Below are 21,105 nucleotides of genomic sequence, written 5' to 3' on the forward strand. Positions count from 1 at the left end.
ACAGGCAGAGGAACATGTCTGAATCCAGCTAAAGGTAAACACAGACGTTCATTTCTCCTTTCCGTTATGTTGTCAGATAATTATACTAACAATCCGAGCCTATCTGTGTGAAAAAAATGCACTTTTAGTGGACGTATTTTGACGTTGTTTGACGCTGTCTGAGTGCCCTATTATTTAATATAGTGAGTGCTCACAGGCTGCAGGCAGGTCAGCCCTAGCTTCATACTGGAGAAATGTCACATATTGAACATCCTATCACTCATTTAGACAAAAGTAGATCTGAAAATAGGACCCAGGTTGAAAAAAACATTAGTTCCCCTTTAAGGCCCAGCTAGGGACGAGCATTGCAAATTAGCGTGGCTATAAATGCTGTGGCGTGTGGCATTCATGTATGCTACATACTTGTCCCTGTACAAATAAGCATTAAATAAATAATAATTAGTAATTGATCACATTATTAATAGGCCCAGTAGACTTATAGATCTACTCACGCAGTGGTATATTTACTGCTGCTGCGAGATGTTGCAGATCCTGAGGAGGGAACACACCTTCCAGCACCATGTATATCTAGAAGGTGACAAGGGAAAGCCTGTGCCCCTCCACTGTCGGTGTCACTCTTCTTTTTTTGGCCTCAGTTTGAGGTCCAATCTTTTATTTTTACTTAATCGGTTGTGTGTCTTTCTTCAGATACAGCAGTCACTGAAATACAAGCATCCCGTGCATCTTTTTTGTGTTGTTTCAAATCCACTGCTGATGCTACTCAATATGACCTCTCATTTGGCATTCACTTCCTGCAGGAGCACCTCTACTTCAGAACTACTGAAGTGTTTTTAACGTTTGGAGTTCAGTGCTCCACCCGTTTCAGTCTTTTGTTTGGGTGTTCTTGACACAACTCTCTGTTTCAGCTTTCAGTTTCTATGTGTGCACACCATAGACTGTATGTACAGATGGATGACATGGCAGCTCCCCAAAAGTGAAGCCAAAACATCTCAATCGCCCCCTGGTGGCTGGCTGCAGTACAGGCCATAAACTCTGCCCCCGCTATGATAGTCGCCAACCTAAAAACTCAACGTCAATCGGTGTGTTCACAATCAGTGGCACTGCTCATGATTGGTCAGATGGGTATATGGGCAGGAATTATACCACAGAGACTGCTACTGCACAGACTCTGGCTCCAAACGCTGTCACCAGCACAACATGGCAGCAGCCGTATGTGGGGTGTTTTGGCTTCATTTTTGTACAGTGGGAGGACATGGAGACACCTTGTCTATCTTAAATATAGTCTTTGGTGCACAGGCACTGCAGTTTCATACCCTTTTAAGGGGATTGGCAGTGCATTTGCATATGCTAATTAGGATCATCTGACATGTCCTTTTAATTAATATGGACAAGGGGATTTATCAGTTTAAGGACACAGGTGTGAACAATCCTGCAGTTCAAGGACACAGCATACATTTGACATTTTAGGACCTTTCTTGAGAACAAATTTAAGATAAAACTTAGGACGATATTGGTGACTGAGGTCCAATGTTTTATATTATACTATTATCATGTTTTAAATATAAAATCAATCTGCAATCTGAACCAAAACCACAACCTTTCTCTAACAAGTTTTTTGTTTGTTTTGGTGTCTAAACTTAACCACACAGAGCTCAGGATGCAAACCTCAGTCTCAGACGTCAAAGTGATGTGCTTTGTTTGCCCGCTATATACCTCCCTATGACCTCACTGAAGCAATGACCTCAGTGAGGCAGCACTGTGTGAACTAGCAAAAAAGGATTCCAGTGAACATAATTCAAGCCTGAACTGGCATGTTTCCTGTAAAAGTATTTTTTATTTAGTTGCGTAGAAACTTCATTTTAAGGAGACGGTTTTGGCACATGTCAGCAAAAATCTGACAAGTACCACTAAATATTTATACTGGTCCCACCAGTTCAGCTGTCCTGATTAACATCCACGGGCAAGTGAGCTTGCCGTGCTGCTCTCGGAGCTGTACAGGCCACAGTGGATCACTTCTTCACCCCTTATTATAGTAATGAATTCATACATGCACAGCTGTGGATTGTAGACTCACTCCCAGATCAGAATTTAGTTGTTAAATGCTGAATTTTTTCACCGTTTGACATTTAATACATAATACCTCAGTTCTCTTTTGAACTTCGATCATGGCTTGTTTAGTCACGAATATGTGATGTTATAGAGACGTACTTAAGATGTGACACCAGGTTTTCTAGGGCCATGCCAATTTAGTCACATGTTTAACCAACCAACCAGTTTCTAAGCTGACTTTACAGAAAATGTATTCCATTACAGTACAGGTACTGTTGAAATTGCGATATCAAATTACACACATGTACTGTGATGGAGGATTTAATTCAGATTGTCCATCTCAAGACACCACAATATTTTGCACGAAAACTAGTAAGCAAAATATATTGACACCATCACTATCAGGTAGTGATGGCCCAATGAAGCCTCATGAAGCATTTTCTTTATTCTATGAGCCCACTAGATGGCGCTTTTTGTTCATCAAAAGGTTGAAAGCACACTGAATTGCCATTCTTTGAGTCTCTCTCTTTAAACCATGAGCACCATCTAGTGGACTCAGGAAATAAAGAAAATGCTTCATGAGGCTTCATTTGGCCATCACTACTATCAGGTATAAAAAGGTGGTGCGAGCCCTAAAGGTTCACCACAAGATGGGAAAAAAAATGTATATGCTTATTGCACACAATTAAGAACCACTGTTAATCCTGACCTGAGCACCTAGCAGTATATTTTAAACAGGAAGTTCAACCCAAAATCAAAAACACATATTTTCCCTCTTATCTGAAAAGAGTTTTGGTCAGTCTGTGTTGTTTTGGTGTGAGCTGCTGAGTGTCTGCCTTTATTCCATTAAATGGAACTAAATGGCACTCAGCTCAGAAAAAGTCTACAGCAATGTCTCGTTCCAGAAATCATAACATTAGTCAAGATAATCCACAAACTTAGTTGTGAGCAGTTTCATGTAGGAACCTTTTCCTTTCTGCTAAATTACACCTGCCAGCCGTATCACTGCGCAGAAGGAAGCGTGCTTCCCCACACGGACAGAAGGTTTGTGGTCGTGACAGCATGACATGTCAACATCAATGGCATCCTCCATGGCTGAGCTGCAACATTAGCCAGGACTGTGGTGCTAAATGAGCTAGCAGTAGATGCTACCGTCTGTGTGGTATTAAGATTGATGGATGTTACTGCTCAAAACAAGGTCTGTGGATTATCTTGAATAAATGGGTCATGGTTTCTGGGACGAGACATTGCTGTTGAGTTTTGGAAATTTATTCTTTGGCACTTTGAGCACCACAAGCTGAGTGTCATCTAGTTCCACTGTATGGCAAAAAGGCAGACATCTCCACGACCCATAACTCCCAACACTCAGCAACTCACACCAAAACAATCTAGACTGATAAATAGCGCAACAGGTACTGACACACCAAGCCAATGGTTGGCCATCGGTCAATGCCGGGCCATCAGTGAGCATCTCTTGCTCTAGTTTTTGTGACCCTCCTGCTACTAGTTTGCCTTTGTTGGCAGCTCAGTGCACAAGCAGGAAAAGAAAGTGCGGAAAGCAAACAAAAAACTTAAGTCCCGAGGGCGGGAGATCAAAACAAACTTGTCATGTTAGGTGAGATTATTTTTTTAGCCACTTAGCTCTTTAGCACAGACGGTTCATAATTGATTGTGTTCTTGGTTGCTAGCACACAATAAATATCCTTTATTCTTTCAACATGGTGTTGAATTGTTAACGTGCTAACTGGCTAACGAACGTCTTAAATTCATCCTGTTGGTCTTCCAGTTTCCCTTTTTGAATGACTGATAAAGACTATAGCCACCTGCTAGTATAGAAAGTTACTTCCTCTCATGCAGGGGCAGAACGTGGCCATTAGCTGTAGTCTTTGCAGTCTCTTCAACTTTTTGTCCAAGACACACGTGACGTAAGGCAATGCAACAGTCGGCATTTGTTGCCACTAGTTCTTCACTGTCAGTTTGAAGTGTCTGGTCCTTAAGATGAAAATGATGTATTTTTGATTTTAGAGTGAACTGTCTCTTTAAACTGTCATTATCATTTCCACCTCTGTATATGTTTATATCCATGAGTCAGACTTCCTCTGAATGTGTACGCCAAATGTCTCACAGTCATGTAGCATGTTGAAGAAGTGGCATGATGCATCATAAAACCTTGTGATGTTCCATCATGCCGTCCAGTGTTATGACACTGTGATCTCTTTCAATCACTCTAACAGACAGTGAAAGTCCAGGGCAACGACATCTCACACAAGCTGCAGATCTCCAGAGTCAGCAAGAGCGACGAAGGACTGTACGAGTGCCGGGTGACACGAGCTAACTACGGAGAGATTGTGGAGTACAAAGCCCAAGCTTGGCTGAAGGTCAACGCCACGGCCAGGCCACGACGACCACTTCTGCCTCCCAAGAAAAGCTCCCCGCTGCACCTGACAGACAAGAAGCCGAGAAAGTCCAGCTCACCTCTGGGTCAGGACAGCATGAGTTCAGACCAGAGGGTGGCCTCCACCTCCACCTCTCACACATCCTCCAATACAGCTAAACACAACCCCGGCTCAGGTAAGGCCCCTGGGCGAGGGTTACATAATGAGGTAACACAAAAAAAGACTCATGTAGTCTAGAGATTTTACCAGCAGCGTATTGTCTGGTCTGCAACCTTTGATATGTTTGACACGTTTGTGAGTCATCTGTCTGAAAAAGGTTGTTTGGTTGAGATCCAGAACAACCAGCATCTGACCTCAGCATGTATTCACAAAGCAGTCAAGTGAAAAATAGTAACTTCACAAAACAGGCCTGCCTCGTAAAAAGGTAGTCTGAAAGAGACTGAGGTGCCTGCGTCATTCACTCTCATGATTGACCCTGTGGATCCAAGGGAGTAGAATATCCAGCATCTGGTGACTGTGAACAGTTAAACAGACTGTGTGGAGAGTCTCGCTGAAATATCAGTGCAGATTTTGCAGGACAAGAGTACAAGCAGGAAAATGTGATTTGTAAGCCGGAAGTTGGCCGAGTATTTGACGAGTCTTTTGTATTGATCAACGACCCTATCAGCCTGCCAAAGCGTAGCATAACCTTTGATCACAACACAACAGAAATGCACCATTTTTTTCACCATTTGCCCATTCACAATACTGATAGCCCATCCGACTGTTGACATTTTGCCGTGCTGAAGTCTTCCTGCCAAGATGTTGGTATGGTTTCCTGGTGGGGGTTGTACAGTTCAGGGAGCATAGAATGCTGTTAGCTAGCCCTCTGTCACACATGACTTTCGGGTGACGTCACAGTAAGCTGTCGTTTGAGTATTTGCACATTGAAAAGGTCACGACGAGCATGAAAAGTCAAAGGTGAATCTGATTGAACTTTGAGTGCAGCTGTGGTCTGTAAAGGGCTTCAGGAAGACTGTGTGCGGAGTGCCATAGGGTCTGTTTTGGGGCAGTCTCTTTTTGAAGGTCTCGGTCATGTCTCAGATTCAACCACATTTTTACTTGGTCATGTCTTGGCATCGGACAAAGAGGACTCTAGACTTAGATACTTTTATTTCTATACTAATCAAGACCACAGCTGTGGGTGTATCACTAAATTGCCTGTGCAAAAAAGAAGTGCTGAACAAGGATTATTAACCCTTTTAGAGCCGTCTTCCCCAGGACAGCCGTAGGGGATTGTTGTTTGCATTATTCTGTTTAGAAAGCTCTAAAATAAGAGCCATTACAGCTTAAGTATTCTTTTGTTGCAGCAGAAAGCTAAGGCTTCTGTCATTAACGTCATCACATCATGACCCTACCTTACGAGCTGTTAAAACATGTTATTTTGCCATAAGTATACCAGTATTTCCACATAATGGCCACAGGAGATTGTTGTGAGCGCAGTCCTGTACATAGCAATCTAAAATAGCCGATAATAGCCAGAGCATTACATTCTATTTGCAGCAGAAAGCTGGCTCTTTTCACTTCAGTACCTTATGTTACCTTACCTTAGGTGTGGTTTAAACGTAGCATTTCACAGATATTATGCTGGAATTTCCCTTTAATTGCTGCAGGAGATCACTGTTTGCATAATCCTGAATATATTGATCTAAAATAAAAACTGTGATAGCTGAAACATTCATTCTTTTTGCCTCAGAAGGCTAAAGCTTGAGTCTTGGGTGTCATCATGTTGTGGCTCGTAATGACATTTAAAAATATTTTTGATCAATATGTTTTGTTTTTTCATTTTTAAAAAAAAAAAAAAAAGAAATCTGATTTTAAAAAAAAGGCAGATTTTTTTTTGTTTTTTTTTGGTTTGTTTGTTGTTTTTGTTCGATTTCACTTTTAACATTTATTATGGTTTATCGACTTACATAACTGCTTAGATTGCAAAGAATTTAGGGATATGAAGCATGTGAAGATGCCAAAAAAGCAAAACTACCAATGTAGGCACTGGCGGCACATTTCTATTGCAGAGTTCAAAGGATTAAGTTGATTTCAGCTCCTTGATGTTTGTATTTTTTGCTCATAAAAAACTGAGGAAAATTCCCATATGTAAAATTGACCTCTACAATGCCTTTTGATTATTTCATCAAGACATTTCTCACGATACAAACATACAATATGGCAATAAAAGAGATGAATTAGAGGAAATTAATTTGTTTTCTGGGGGTGTTCTTAGGGAATGTAGGTCTTTCAGATCGAATTGAGGAGTGTCTGTTGTTTGTATGTTCCTCATTTTATGATGCAGTGTGTGTGTCCTGCAGTGCGGGACTCATACTGGTCTGGTCTTGATCTTCGCTTGGTCTCAACCTTTCAGAGTCTTTGTCTTGTCTCGGTCTTGATACACTTTGATCTAGGTTATGACTTGGTTTCGGTTTAGGTGGTTTTGAATGCAACAACGTTTGGGGCACAGCTGATCCATATGAGTCCATCTATGTGACAACGTAATATAATAATAGATATAAAATGTGGATTTTGTGAAGACATTATGCACATAGAAAATATACAAAGGCCGAATCATTTGGATTTGTTATATTCCGCAAAGCTAGACAGGCAGCGGTTGGTTTTCGTCCATCTAATGTGTGAGGATCCTCGGGTTCAGTGTGAATATCATAGTGTTTGGCGGCTGATACTAGTGATGGCCAAATGAAGCCTCATAAAGCATTTTCTTTATTTTCTGAGCCCACTAGATGGCGCTTTTTGTTCAACAAAAGGATGAAAACACATTGAATTCTTTAAACCATGAGCGCCATCTAGTGGGCTCAGAAAATAAAGAAAATGCTTCATGAGGCTTCATGTGGGCTCAGAAAATAAAGAAAATGCTTCATGAGGCTTCATTTGGCCATCACTAGCTGATATAAAGATAAGTTTACTGTATATTCTGACCACAAATTGTAAAAACAGTGGAAACTGCTTAGTTATTACCTTTGTTCGAGTCAAATTGATCACTGTAAGCAGATAATTATTATAACCGATCATGGAGACTAACATCTAACTGACATTTGTACATTTATTACATGAATATAAAGTAATGAAACAAACATATATACCATGTCAGCCCATTTCTTACCACAATTTTTTTCTCTCTTTTAAAACCTGTCTTTGGAAACTTTGAAATAGTCCTCTCCAATGCTCGCTGCCAAATCTCTGCCTTTCCCCTCACCAACGGACCCACTTCAAGGAGGCATTACATGACCAGGCATTATCAGTCCAATTGATGAGGGCGGCTTGACTTTTCCTGTTGTTTGACTACACAAGGTTGCCTGAGGAACACCACGTTTCACTGCTACATCTCGTTGGCTCTTTTTTGGCAGTTGGTCATAAGCTTTAAGGAGACTACGATTTTCATGGAGAGAGAATTACTTTCTTTTTCCCGTCATGATTTCAATGTGCAATCAGCAGCAGCCTCAGGTGGCCAGCCAAAGGATGATAATAGTATTACTGTAGTGAACTACTATGTAACTACTATACTCAAATTAAACAGAATTTGTATGCATATTATATGGGAATAATTCTGTCCAAAGCTTTTTTAACCACATAAGCAGTAAATCACAAGAAAGAAAGAAAGAAAGAAAGAAAGAAAGAAAGAGAGAGACGAGAGTCAAGATATTCAGTTCATCTTCATTCCAAGGTCATTGCTTTGTCATGCCCCTCTGCATCTTGTAGCGACACACAGTGCACACTTAAGCATATCTAAGAGACGCACACTGAAAACACATTCTAACATGTGGTCAGTGTTCATGCCGACATGAAAGGACGGCCTTTTTTGCTGGTGTCTGATGCTGGAGGTCACTGCCTAAGCGCTGAATTTTGACAACTTCGGAGTGAGACCAGGTTGCTTCATCAGGTGCTTTCAGCATCACATTCTCACTCCGACCTCGTCACATATTTATGTTTGGTCATGGACTTTACACGTCCACATATGGCGTGCAAGGTACCCTGGGTGTGTTGGTTGTTGATGTTCTGGGACATTGTGTCAAGTTTTGCCTGTTAACATTTGTGTATTTTGAAAAAAGACGATGCATGTGTCACAGGAAATTTAACGTTTACATACTTTCTCTTTCAAAATAAAAGCACTACGTCGGTACAACACCGCAAATTGTCTTTTTTTCCCTTTAACAACAAACACACGTGGTTGAGTTTAGGCAACAAAAGCATTTGGTCAGGTTGAGGAAAAAAGAACAGTGTTTGGCTTTAGAATCTTACAGGACACGAACACAGCTCGCTCAGGTGAAAGTCAGTGCTAAACTATAACGGTTAAACTTTTTTCGTTGGTTTCTGACGCCACAAGTCACTGCCCAAGTGCCGGATTTCGATGACTTCGGAGTGAGGCCGGGCTCTGCAGTGGATGGGTTTACACAGGTGGTGCGTCTCATAAAGATGCCAAAGTATTACATGCTGATGGGCAAGACAAAGCGTTGGTATTTAACAACCTGGGAATGCGCTTGACTTCTCAAGTCCCGTCTTATAGTTGCAATTATGTAATTGGTTATAATAGACCTGCATGTTCATGGAGCCCAGTTGGAGAGCCATGCAGTAAGCCTTGTCACAGTGTCTGCCTGGCTCTGCTTGTGCCTCTCACTTACTAACAAGAGCAAACTGTTTCAAAGAAACTATCCTCTCTAACAGTTAAAGTAATAATAACAGTTAAAGTAATAACCATTGATAACCTGGTGATCAGGGTGACGCAGTCTTGTTTCCCTCAGCTGAGGATCAAAGCCAAAATTAGCTCCTTTTTTTTTTCAGTCACCACAGCTATCGAAGAAGTCTGTGGTTTTATTTCATCTCATTTGCAGTGTTGCAATTCTCTTTATTGAGGGATCAGCTATAAGTCAATTGCCTGCCTGCAGCATTCCCGAAACGCTGCTGCCAGGCTCTTAACTAATTCTAGGAGACGGGAACACATTCCACCCTTTCATGCGTCTTTTTGCAGGCTGCTTGTGAGCTTTTAAATTGATTTAAGACTTTACCGTTAATGCTAAGGCACTACATGGTCAGGCTCGAAGCTATATTTTAGAAATGTTCATCCCTCATGAGCAGCTCCTGAGATCCTCAGGCAGGCCTCCTCTGGTGCTTCTTAAATCTCACCTTATTACCGAGGGGATTCTTGCTGCAGGCGCCACAGCTCTGGGACTCCCTGCCTGAGCAGGCTAGCCCAAATCAGCAGCATCTTTCTATATTATTTTCCACATTCATTCGGTTTGAATTTCACTGCTCCTGAACCATTATTATCTTTTTTTTTTACTTTGCTGTTGGTAGCGTTTGAAAATGTCTGAAAGCAACACATACAGTTCCTTTGACAGATGCTATAATCACAAAGAAATGCTTCATGTACTGATTTTAAATTATCATTATTTTCACTGAATTTGAACAAATGGAATTCATGATATTAACTGCAGTACGTGTCCATCATGGGAATCCAATATCCAGTCTGTAATTACATTCAGCAGATTGCAAAGAATATCAATGTTACCTTTGTCTTTCATCGAGCACAGTGAGGCTGAAATCCTCTCAAAGATGTGTGCAGTGTAATACCTATTGAGTTGTCTCGCTGAGTGCAAACATCATCAGCCTCTGTGAGAAATGGAAAACGTGCGCACCAAGCGAGTGAGGATAGTTTAACCCTTTCATTATTGCTGAGGTCACCTCAGTTCCCAGAGGATTCCTTTGACAAATGTGAACACATTTTACCTTTGTAAGGAAACCCTTCCTTTTAATGTGGGGAAATACACAGCAGCCATCTTGTGCAATACAGTGACTATTCCCAAGCTATCACTGTCTCCTATCAAATAATTTCTTTAAACTTATTTTTGTAAGCTGAAGTAATTAACATGTTTTTATGGTAATGATTTGACGTAGGAAAAATGTAATTTTTTTATTATTATTATTATTTATTTGACGTAGGAAAAATGTAATTTTTTTATTATTATTATTATTTATTTTCTGAGCCCATTAGATGGCGCTCTTTGTTCAACAAAAGGTTGAAAGCACACTGAATTGCCATTCTTTGAGCCTCTCTCTTTAAACCATGAGCACTATCTAGTGGGCTCAGAAACTAAAGAAAATGCTTCATGAGGCTTCATTTGACCATCACTACTACTTAGGTCTCTATACTTTGTATGATTTTTAACATGTCCAATTCCAATCAGTAATGATTACCAACAGCAACCTGAATGGAAATTCTATGATTCTTTCGGCACACGTTGGTAGTTCAACTGATTAGAAAACAAATGTGTGGTAAACAACCAACTGTTACTCAGGCATGGCAATAAAAATAATAACGATTATGCATCATTTACCAAACACTTATAGAACCTCAACCCAACCCCCAGAATAAATGTTGGCATCATATGTTTCTGCAAACTGCAGATACGTTACATTTGTACATTATTATGTAGCGGAAACGTTGAAACCAGGGGTCGCATTTATACATTTACATTGCATACGTGTAAAATGAGGCCTGAAAGTTGGGTCCACGACTTCCCACGCAAAAGTTGTGATGTATAAAAACAGACTGGATGGGAGAAACTTTAACTCATGCTTACAAACATTTTGGAGACAGGAAATTGGCAACACAGATGGTGAAGTTGAGGCCTGATTGTATAAATTGTTGAATATTTTTTGGGGCATGCCATTTTTGGCTTTTGTTCGTATGTACATTTTTAGTATGGATCCTACGCAAAGTTTTATAAATTAGACTCCAGGGGCATAAAGTGCAGGCAGTGGGGTTGCAATGGGGCCTGTAAAGTAGGGGGGCCTATAAAGAGAGCGGGCCCTCAAACACTGTGTTGGGTGGAGAATGGGCCCTTATGAGTTATTGTCAAGAGGAACTCTCATTAATATTTAAAAAATAAAATGAAAAGTGCCATTTGCTATATATGCCCTTGAAAAGGCAAACCCATTGTTGTCATGTCTTTTTTTTTTCCTTTTTGTATAAAATAGTCAGTAGCATCTATTAAAAAAAAACATGCTTATTCCAAATAAACCATTATAAACTATTAAAATTGTAAAATCGAATTAATATTTTCTTATTTTCTTTGGTATTTTTTGTGATATACAGAGATGCAATGATGATTGCTGGGTAATGTTTATGTTTATGTTCGTGTTATCCAATGTCAAGTCTCTGATCATGTGACAAGATGATATGTACACAATAGCAAACACTATTGGGCCCGCCGTAACTGCCTTATGCCACTGGTTGAAACTGAGATGAGTCAGCAACACTGTGTTTCATGTGTTGTTATCTTGCGGCACAAAAAAAACGCTTGGTTATGGTTAGATAATGATTATGGCCGTCCTGTATACCAGTGAGGAACCAAATCTTTGTTGTGAAACACTTGTAAGTAATCCAAGGGGTGAGGACTGGATGACTGGGCGTCTTTTAAAACATCAGTTTTCAGCCATTGCACCGAAAATAACTTGACAGTCAGCCACTTTGTTGGCTTACAGGTCACAGTAACATTTGCCATATTAGCTAGAAGAAAAGAAAACTTTGCAAGATGGCTGAACTGCTGAGAGTTTTCAAGTGGTTCATCAAGCTGGTTGTACATTTGTGATATGCCAGTTTCCTTTGGCATATCTGGCACTCTTGCTCTTCCACATGCTGGACTTTTGATTAATGTCAATGCATGATGAATTATGTTGAGAAACTATTCCTCAATTTATGTTTTTTTTTTTTAAGATTTTGTGGGTAATGGTGTAGAAAAATGTTTGATTTGGACGTTGATTACTGTGGCAATGATTGAGGTTTCAAAGCATTTGGGTCAGCCCTAGAAAAGATCATGTGTTGGCTTAAAATACATGCTTTTGGTGGTACTATCCCGGCAGGAAACACAGCAGTGTCTTGGTTTTTAAAAGTGTTGTGGCATGGAAAATGCAGTGATGTTTCAGTAAAAAACAACCACTTTTTGTGGCACCATCCCCGGTGGAAACAGTAGAACAGGGGGTCACTAAAAAACATTTATGTAGAGTTGCTAAAAAGCCACTAGAAATGCAGCGATGATTCACTGAAACATTTTATTGTTTGTTGGTCTTGCTATACATTCTCACTCCGATCTCGTCACATATCGAAGTTTGGTCATGGACTTTCCATGTCGAGATACGGCGTGCAAGGTGCCCTGGGTGTGTTGGTTGTTGGACAGTTTGTCGTTAGTCATTTTTCCTTCAACAAATGCAACAAATGCACCTGGTTACATTTTGCCAACATACACACATGGCCGGGTTTAGGAAAAAAGAACAGGTTTTGGCTTTATAATTTTATGGGAAGCGAGCACCGGTCTGCCGGGTGAAAGTCGCTGGTTGTTGGACCCATCGACCAGCCTACGGATTTCCACTGCTGTGACCTTTGTTGTTGTCCCGCTGCTTTTCCCCCTGACGCCGCTGCGTAGTGATGGCCAAATGAAGCCTCATGAAGCATTTTCTTTATTTTCTGAGCCCACTAGATGGCGCTCATGGTTTAAAGAGAGAGGTTCAATGAATGGCAATTCAGTGTGCTTTCAACCTTTTGTTGAACAAAAAGCGCCATCTAGTGGGCTCAGAAAATAAAGAAAATGCTTCATGAGGCTTCATTTGGCCATCACTACCGCTGGGCACTATAAAACAATAACGGCGACCGGTCGCGTATCATGCAGCTGTGAAAGGACTCAGACAGTGGTCTGTAGCTTGGCAGGTGCCTCGCCTGGGTGTCACAGCATCCATCATTCCCACAAACTCCCGATGACAAAGTCAGCTCAAATATTATGTCACTTTAGAAACGTTGAAATTATATACTGTATTTTAGCTTTGTATTTTTATACATATTTGGTTTGCAAAAATGTGCAATGCCGACATGTTCTTAGGGTGATGTGTTCTTGTGTTTCTGTATGTGTGTGGAGTTGATTTAATGGCAGTGAGAATGTCTTGCATATTCACACGGTCCATATTTTCATCGTGTCTTTTCTTATCTGCAGCTGAAAGAGGAAACCAATGTTGTATCTCCACAGTGTTCAGCCTGTAACAAGCCTATGTAGCACCACCCCTCAGGTGGCTCTGTGTGAATTTTATCTCATTAACTCTTTGCATCATTTTCATTCTCTGAACATCAAATTATGTTCTGACAGTACGGCCCCTCCTCATCTCCAAACGTCAATCATTTTCTCCCTGGTCAGACAGTTCAAACACTAAGTCGACCCTGCTCTGCGCTCAGACAGCCCTCTGCACCCTGAAGCGAAACACAGAAAGATATTACTTGCCACTGAATAGAGGTAAAAAGTTGAATAATCCCCGGGGCTGCAGAGTCAGAGATTATGAGGCAGCCAAATTATGCTGACAACTGTGTTGCAGTGAGTCCTCTGTGCGGTGTGTCTGACACTGATAAATGCCTCTCCGTGGCTGCTCAGGCAGCCTTAGCCACCTTCTCTGAGCGGCACAGAGGTGTTACGGCTGAGGGCGACAGAGTTCTATTACTGCCGCGCTCAGGTTTGAGGCAGATGAGCAACAATAGGTAAATGGGCTGAGATGAAATTAAACCTGGGAGAGTGCAGATATTTTTCCTTTTCCGCATTGCTGCATCTGTAAACAATGAGGCACTTTCCAGATGGGGGGAATGTGACTGTGGCTGGTGGAGCGGCTGCAGCAGCAGCAGCAGCAGCAGCAGGAGCAGAGTGGTTTGTTCACAGCTACTCCCCACCAGTGTGTCAGATGTTGTTAGATCACAGCTCGGCCTCCATCGTTCCTGGCAGTGTTGTTCTCTCAAAGCTCAGAGGTGACCAGAGCTGAATGCGAAGGGAGAGAAAAAAAAAGGAGAGAAATATGTCCCTGGAGCCAGACTTGTCCCTCCACCCCTGAGGCCAGCCTGGTTCCTGCATGAAAGAAAAACAAATATGGACTCAGCTTATTGCATAAGCATTCATGCAAACAAAAAATCACTGACCTTGTTTTTAAGAAGCACCATATTTTTTCAAACTGCCTCCACTGCATATGTCTAAGGAAAGAACACCAATGAGTCATCACTCCAGTAGGTGGTTAAGAACCGCAGGACTGCTGTTCATGGCTGCATTCATATTGCTCAAGCAAGCGCACGCAATGTCAATGTGTCATTTCAAGTTCATGTGGATGCTGCTATGAGTCCTTCCTTACTCCCTCCCATTTTTGTCTTTTGGGTGCAAATCTGTCGAACATCTGTGAGTGTGCAGTGGGGGAAAAGCCCGCTGAAGACTCGTAGTAGATGTGGACTACACGTCTCTGCAACTGTGGCAGCTTGAGTCCAGCAAGCAGAGACATTACTGTGTCTGTTACAAGGAATACACAGGAGCAACACTAATATGGCAGAAGTAGAACCAACCTAATAAATTAACCATTCGACAGTTTGATATGAGGTGTGTGAATCCACTGCCAGTCTCACAGTCAAATTGTTGCAGTTGCAAAATGAAAATATGGTCATGAAACAAAAGGATCATTCGATTAAGGCTGTATGGGGGCGCTGAATGTCTGATTTTCCATAGAACTGCTTGGTTTCTCCCAATGTATATCTTATTTTGCTATAAATGTATAACTCAGAGCACTCACATAAGAACATAGTGCTGTCAAGATCAGCAGGGGCAGGAGCATAGAGACAGCTGTTTGCACGTTGCATCTTGACCACCAAGATGCATTAAGATCCAATCAATCAAACATTTGCCAGAGTGTTTTTTTACAGAAACAGACAGGAGGACTGCATTGCCGCGACATGTAGTTACATTTCTGGGGTGCATGTCAGGCTACGTAGGTTTTGGTATGGGGTACAGCGTAGGTTATGGCATTGATTCAACGCAGAAGTATAAATCCTGCTTTAGTACTGTGCATGGCGCTGATTCAACTTTCAGTAGATGCTAGGTTGGACTTGACGAATCAGACTCAACTATTGAAATTTGTAACTGGGGACACACCTACTTCTATGAATTATTTCTATCCATTAGATTTTAACCTTTGTTAATATCTGATATCTGATTGTTTACACCGATGCTTTAGCTCATTTTACAAATAAACATTGAACCCTTTTCAAAGTTTGCTGGAGTATGTTACATGTATGTGTTTCTTGCTTATAGAGTGTGCCAGGGCTGACGTCAAAACCCGGAAGTTTAGCATCGCGCTGGTTCCCGGAAGAGAAAGTGAATGTGATTTTTGCATTGCGTTTTGGATTATGTCAGAAAATAAGCTCTGTGGCTAACACAAGTTTATGATACTTACAGGTTTTGTTCAGCGAGATAATCTTCACATATGAACACCTTTCATACCGCATTTGAAGCTTAAATGCGATCGCCAGAAGTAAAAAGCTAACGTTAGGCTTTAACGGACTACATGACTACTCCACGGTCGCATGACTCTTGACGTCACCGCCACTAAGCTTTCAACTGATTTCGGCCGCTTTATTTTAAAAACATTGTATAATGGGGAAATCGGACTGTTTAAGCTAAATAAGAAGCTGTAATGGCGGACTGCCAGCACTCTCGCCTGTTCGGGGGTGATGACGTTTAATGTCCCCGACAGGGTTTGTAGTCGTATTGAGCAACTTGTTAGCAACCGCCTTTTTTCCGACACGTAAAAGCTTCAAAATTCACAAGTAGGACGTGTTTTATGTCTTGGAACAAAACCTGAAACTCGCTTATGCTTTTGTTAACCACAGACCTTATTTGAGGCATTTTACCAAAATCCTATTCAAAGAACGTATTGACTTTTAGACGAGAGAACCCGAAGTGCTAAAAGTGCTAACGGAGTTCCGGGTTTACTGGCACACTCTGTTGTTGGCAGCCATTCAGCCTTTCTACTGACTTTACAACAGTCTGAACAACAAAGCAGTCAAAATGCTAACGAGCAGCTACAGCCACTATTTAACATCCCAAATCAGCTTGGCTTGGCTTGGCTTCCCTCAGATCCGATACCTTATTACCTGAAGGAGTTCACCTCCCCCAGCCCTCTGTGTGTACAGTAAGACTGAGCAGTTTCTCCTTGAACGTAAAGATATTTCACACTTCATTTCCTCAATCTACACTCTGCTGTACTCCCTTAACTTAGACACAAGCGTCGAGAAAGAAAGTGGGAGGCCAATTTTCGGACTGAATATATTGTGGATGATTGGCACCAAATGGACTCCCAACTGCCACTGCTGTGTATTAAATGTCAGAGGGAAATTGAAAATCACTACTTTCGGCAGAGTGTATTTATTTTCAGATTTAGGAGCATGATTGCTCAGGAGATAAGTAGCATATTTAAGATCAAAGTTAGGAAGGACCACTGTCTGTTTATTCTCTGTTTACCCTCCGGGGAGCTAACGTGAACTCAAACACACTTCAAACTCGGTGTCAAACTGCTGCTGATGGCCAGAAAATGTATAGTGTTCAACTGGATAAAAGACAAACCACCTACAGCCACACTGTGGTACAGGGAGATCTCCAGGGTTCTCTATCAGTGCAGTTCTTAAGGTCTTTCATTTGGATGTGGTCTCCCTTGTTGCACCATTTACCTTTTATTTACCTATTTACTGTTTAACTTAAAAACCAGTCCTTCAGTCCATACGATTACATAGGTCGTATACGTCTGAATATAATCCACAGGAGCGTTTCCTGAATTAGTGTCCCTACCAGTGGACGACAGAATAGCTTGTATATGCGGGCAACGACAGCACTGTGGTGCAGTGGTTTTCATTGTCGCCTCACAGAAAGAGGGTTCCTGGTTCAAACCCAGGATGGGGGAGGTTAAACCTTGGGATGGGATGCAGGTTAATTGGTGACTCTAAATTGTCCATAGGTGTGAATGGTTGTTTGTCTCTGTAGCCCCTTTTACACTGCCAGATTTTTGGTGAATGTTGGGCCGTTTTGCCGGCAAGCTGCGAGCGTTTAGACACACAGAGCCGGACTGGCGAGTTGATCCGAGGTGCCCAATTTTCCGCCTCGCAGGGTAGACATACTGGCGGAACCTTTTTAGTTTAAAAAGAACGAGGCGGCCTTCCGCCACGAGATGGGCTGTTGATGACTTGTGGGAGGAGCTGTTGATGACGATGATGCGAGCCACTGGCGGTGGATGAACAGGAAACAGCTGATAGCAGGAATTAGCGAGCAGCTAGTAGCAAGAGGGAAACACAAACCTGACAGACACTGTAAAGATGAGCAACTGGGGAGACAAGGAATTGCGCGCCCTCCTTGTCCTCGCAAACGAAGAGGACATTAACCGTCAGATGACGGGGACGACTTACAAGAAAATCGTCGAAGGACTGACCAGCCGCAGCTTCTCTCGGAGCAAGGCTGTTTACATCACACGCTGAGCTACACGTTTTGTTACTTGCTCACGCCCCCCATTGCCCCGAAAAAGGCACATTCTGTATAAACAAAAGTAGGTAGGCGGCATTTTGCTGCACTCCCTGATTTTGTTTTTATACTGCCAATGCTGAAAAAAGACTGATTGGGCTTTCCTGCAAATTTGCACAATTTCTATTTAAAAAGGGCTCAAGTGTCAGCTCTGTGATAGTCTGGTGACCTGTCCAGGGTCATCAAGGGTGTACACTGCCTTGAGGCCAGTGTCAGCTGGGATAGGCTCCATCACCCGCCCGCATGACTGATGGAGGCTGCGCAGCCATCGGCCACCATCGGAGGCAAGTTTCGCCAATGACAAACTCTCTATCAGCGCTGATAATTAACCAAACAGATAAATTGGTTGTGAAAACCTTGGATCACAGTAAAATATTTTAACTTGTACCTTTAAGCCTTATAAATATATAATATCATCATCATGAGTTAACTTAAATACGGTCTGAAAGAAGAAGAACAAAGCACTGCACAACAACAGGTGTGAATAAAATGTGAAAAAGAAATGTGAATCTTTCTAATCTTCAGTCAGTTACAGGAACAAATCACACAACCTAGATTAAAGATGCAATGCTTCATTGCCATGTGTATGGCATGTAGCTGATGGAATTTGTTTCAGTGGGCTCCAGTCAGTGAAATACGTCCCCGCATGACTGCTGGAGGCTGTGCAGCCATCGGCCACTATCAGAGGCAAGTTCCACCATTAAGAATAGTGTGTAAAACGTCCTACTGGTGCCAATTATTCAGTCAAACCAATAAATCAGTTGGCCTCCAGTTTTGAGGCATATAATTTACTTCATGAAAACCCATTTAATAAGTGCATTGTATACAACACATTTGGTTTGACACTCAGAAAACAGCCTTTGGAGGGCATTAAATATACCATCTTTCCACTTTGTGTTTTAGTCCTTTGGTTTTTGATATAGCTACATAATAAAACTGAGATTAGCGATTATAAATATAGCATTTCAGCTTCTGTTGGTGGCGTTGATGAAAGGCTGGTTTGCAGCATTTGAGTTGCATAGTGAGCCTCTCTATAGTCACATAGCAATTTTCTGCTTTGCAATTGTCTGGAGTGGTTGTGCACATGTGCTCGTGTTTAGGGCGAAGCGAGGGCCCAAGAAGAAATATTTGCGTTGGGGCCAGTCCCAATTATGTTCAGCTGCTGAGCCCTAATCAGCTGCTTGTTGCTCATGTCTGTTATGGACGGCATGGGCTGCATTTATATAGAGCTTTTTTAGCTCAGGCGACCACTCAAAGTGCTTTACAACCCGAGCCAGCACTCACCCACTCACCCTCACATTCACACCCCGGTGGACGAGGCTACCATATGGCTAAATTGTTTGGATAATGGTTGCAGTAATGTCAGCTGAAACACACACAAAACCTCTGGTGTGAGCCTTTCAAAAGTAGCGGATGGTAATATGGGAGCTTTTGCATTACTCACCAGACTGTGTTATCACATTTAACCTCGCACACAGTTGAACAGTCAAGCTGCAAGGTAATGACATCCAGTTGTATTTAACCAGTCAGTCAGCCAACAATCCAGTCATGGCTTAAGCAGCCAGACAGTCAGACAGAGAGTGTATCAGTCAACAAGCAAATGAGACAGCGGGTTTTATAACAGAGCCACCAGGCAAGTAAGGAAGCGAGTCAAAGAGACAGTCAGCCGGCCAGGGATCAGCAAGAATAGATGGAACTGGCACTAAGCCAGTTTGAGCTCCCTGTGGAGGTGCTGTGGTGATTCACCTCCGTGCCTCGCTGAACCTGACTGCCTCGCTGGCCTGGAATTGATATTCCACATCACCATTTCAGCGAGCCAAAAACATTTTGGCAAAATGTAGAGTGTTGTGTTAGGTTAAGTAGGACAAAATGAAGAGTATTCAGTGTGGGTCTATTCTATCCCAGCATGTACCGAGAGCGCCTGAAAAGGTTTCTGCTAGCTCAGACAGATACTCTCGCTCATTATGCCTACAGAAAAGTCAGTGTGCAGTCCCTCAGACTGTGGTAGAAAGCCAGGGAAATACACAGAGAAAATACAAACTCAGAGGCATCATGTGCTCCCAGACGTCTCCACATCATATCTGCCATGGAAACCTTTTCCCCCAGCATTCACTTCCCGTCTCCAGCTGAATAACCACGTAAGAATTCAACTGTAAATTAATCCAAAATGACTTATAAAGACACAGTGACCTTGTCAACCAAACCATGACAGGAAGTGGGTGGAGATGCTTTTAGCCACGGTGACGGATACATGAAATAATACTGCCCACATAAAAGGTAGGGCTCTCTTTTGTGTGTGTTCAGCTGTATTTTAATGAGACTCCTTTTGTATTTTTTTCTTTGCTCAGCAATTAAAATGCATGGTAGTGTACATAACAATAATTCACAACTGTTCTTCCTTTGTTGTTTTCTATAAATAGCACAGTAGCACAGAAGGTACCTTTACCTTTAGTGCGTTCGCTGGCAAGGTTAGTGTTGATGTGGAAAACACCTCGGAAAAATAAATAGCAGAGATAATGTGTGATTTACATGAGAATAATGGCTTTGGACATAATGGTGCTTTTATGTGGATGGCTTATATACAGTTTCAGTGCGCAGGACAGAACAAATGGAAACAACCTGACACCAGATGCATGCTAATACAGAGAATAATCATCTCATATATGTTATATAAGTATCATTAAGAACCGGACTGTATTTTAATGTGTCTGGCTCTGACAGGAAGACTCCAAATGACTTGAGTAGTTTAATTAAAGGACTCTTTGGGTTTATTACACCGTGGGCCTCCTCATGCAAGAAGTGATGTACGCACCAATTTTCTCTTATTCATGTTCGTTTTCGAAGTTTGTTCTTATTTTGTGACTACCCATTGATTTCTTATTTTTGCTCTTCTCTTTAGGAGAAAGATTTACGCGTGATTGAGAACATATGTATGGAAAGGAAGCATCATGAATCAGGATTAAACACAAAAAGTAACCCCATTAATGCGGGAGAAAATCCTTAGGACCAGATTACACTTCTGTGGTTTCAGTTCAACTTTAAACTTAATGAATGCCTTTTGTTGCAGCCACTGCTTAAAGGGATAGTGCACCCAAAAATGAAAATTCAGCCATTATCTACTCACCCATATGCCGAGGGAGGCTCAGGTGAAGTTTTAGAGTCCTCACATCACTTGCAGAGATCCAAGGGGAGAGGAGGTAGCAACACAACTCCACCTAATGGAGGCTGACGGCGCCCCAGATTCAAACGTCCAAAAACAC

General features: G+C 41.8%; 1 protein-coding gene across 1 annotated transcript in view; it reads left to right on the forward strand.

The window, feature by feature from the left end:
* The window catches only part of vstm2a (V-set and transmembrane domain containing 2A), a 132,287-nt gene that overhangs the window by 95,615 nt on the left and 15,567 nt on the right, over positions 1-21,105 (forward strand). The window contains exon 4 of the mRNA XM_050056103.1: positions 4,284-4,620. Within this exon, the coding sequence (XP_049912060.1) occupies positions 4,284-4,620 (337 nt within the window). The remainder of the gene's footprint in view (positions 1-4,283; positions 4,621-21,105) is intronic.

Source organism: Epinephelus moara, chromosome 11 (assembly GCF_006386435.1).
Source record: "Epinephelus moara isolate mb chromosome 11, YSFRI_EMoa_1.0, whole genome shotgun sequence".
Classification (NCBI taxonomy): Eukaryota; Metazoa; Chordata; class Actinopteri; order Perciformes; family Serranidae; genus Epinephelus; species Epinephelus moara.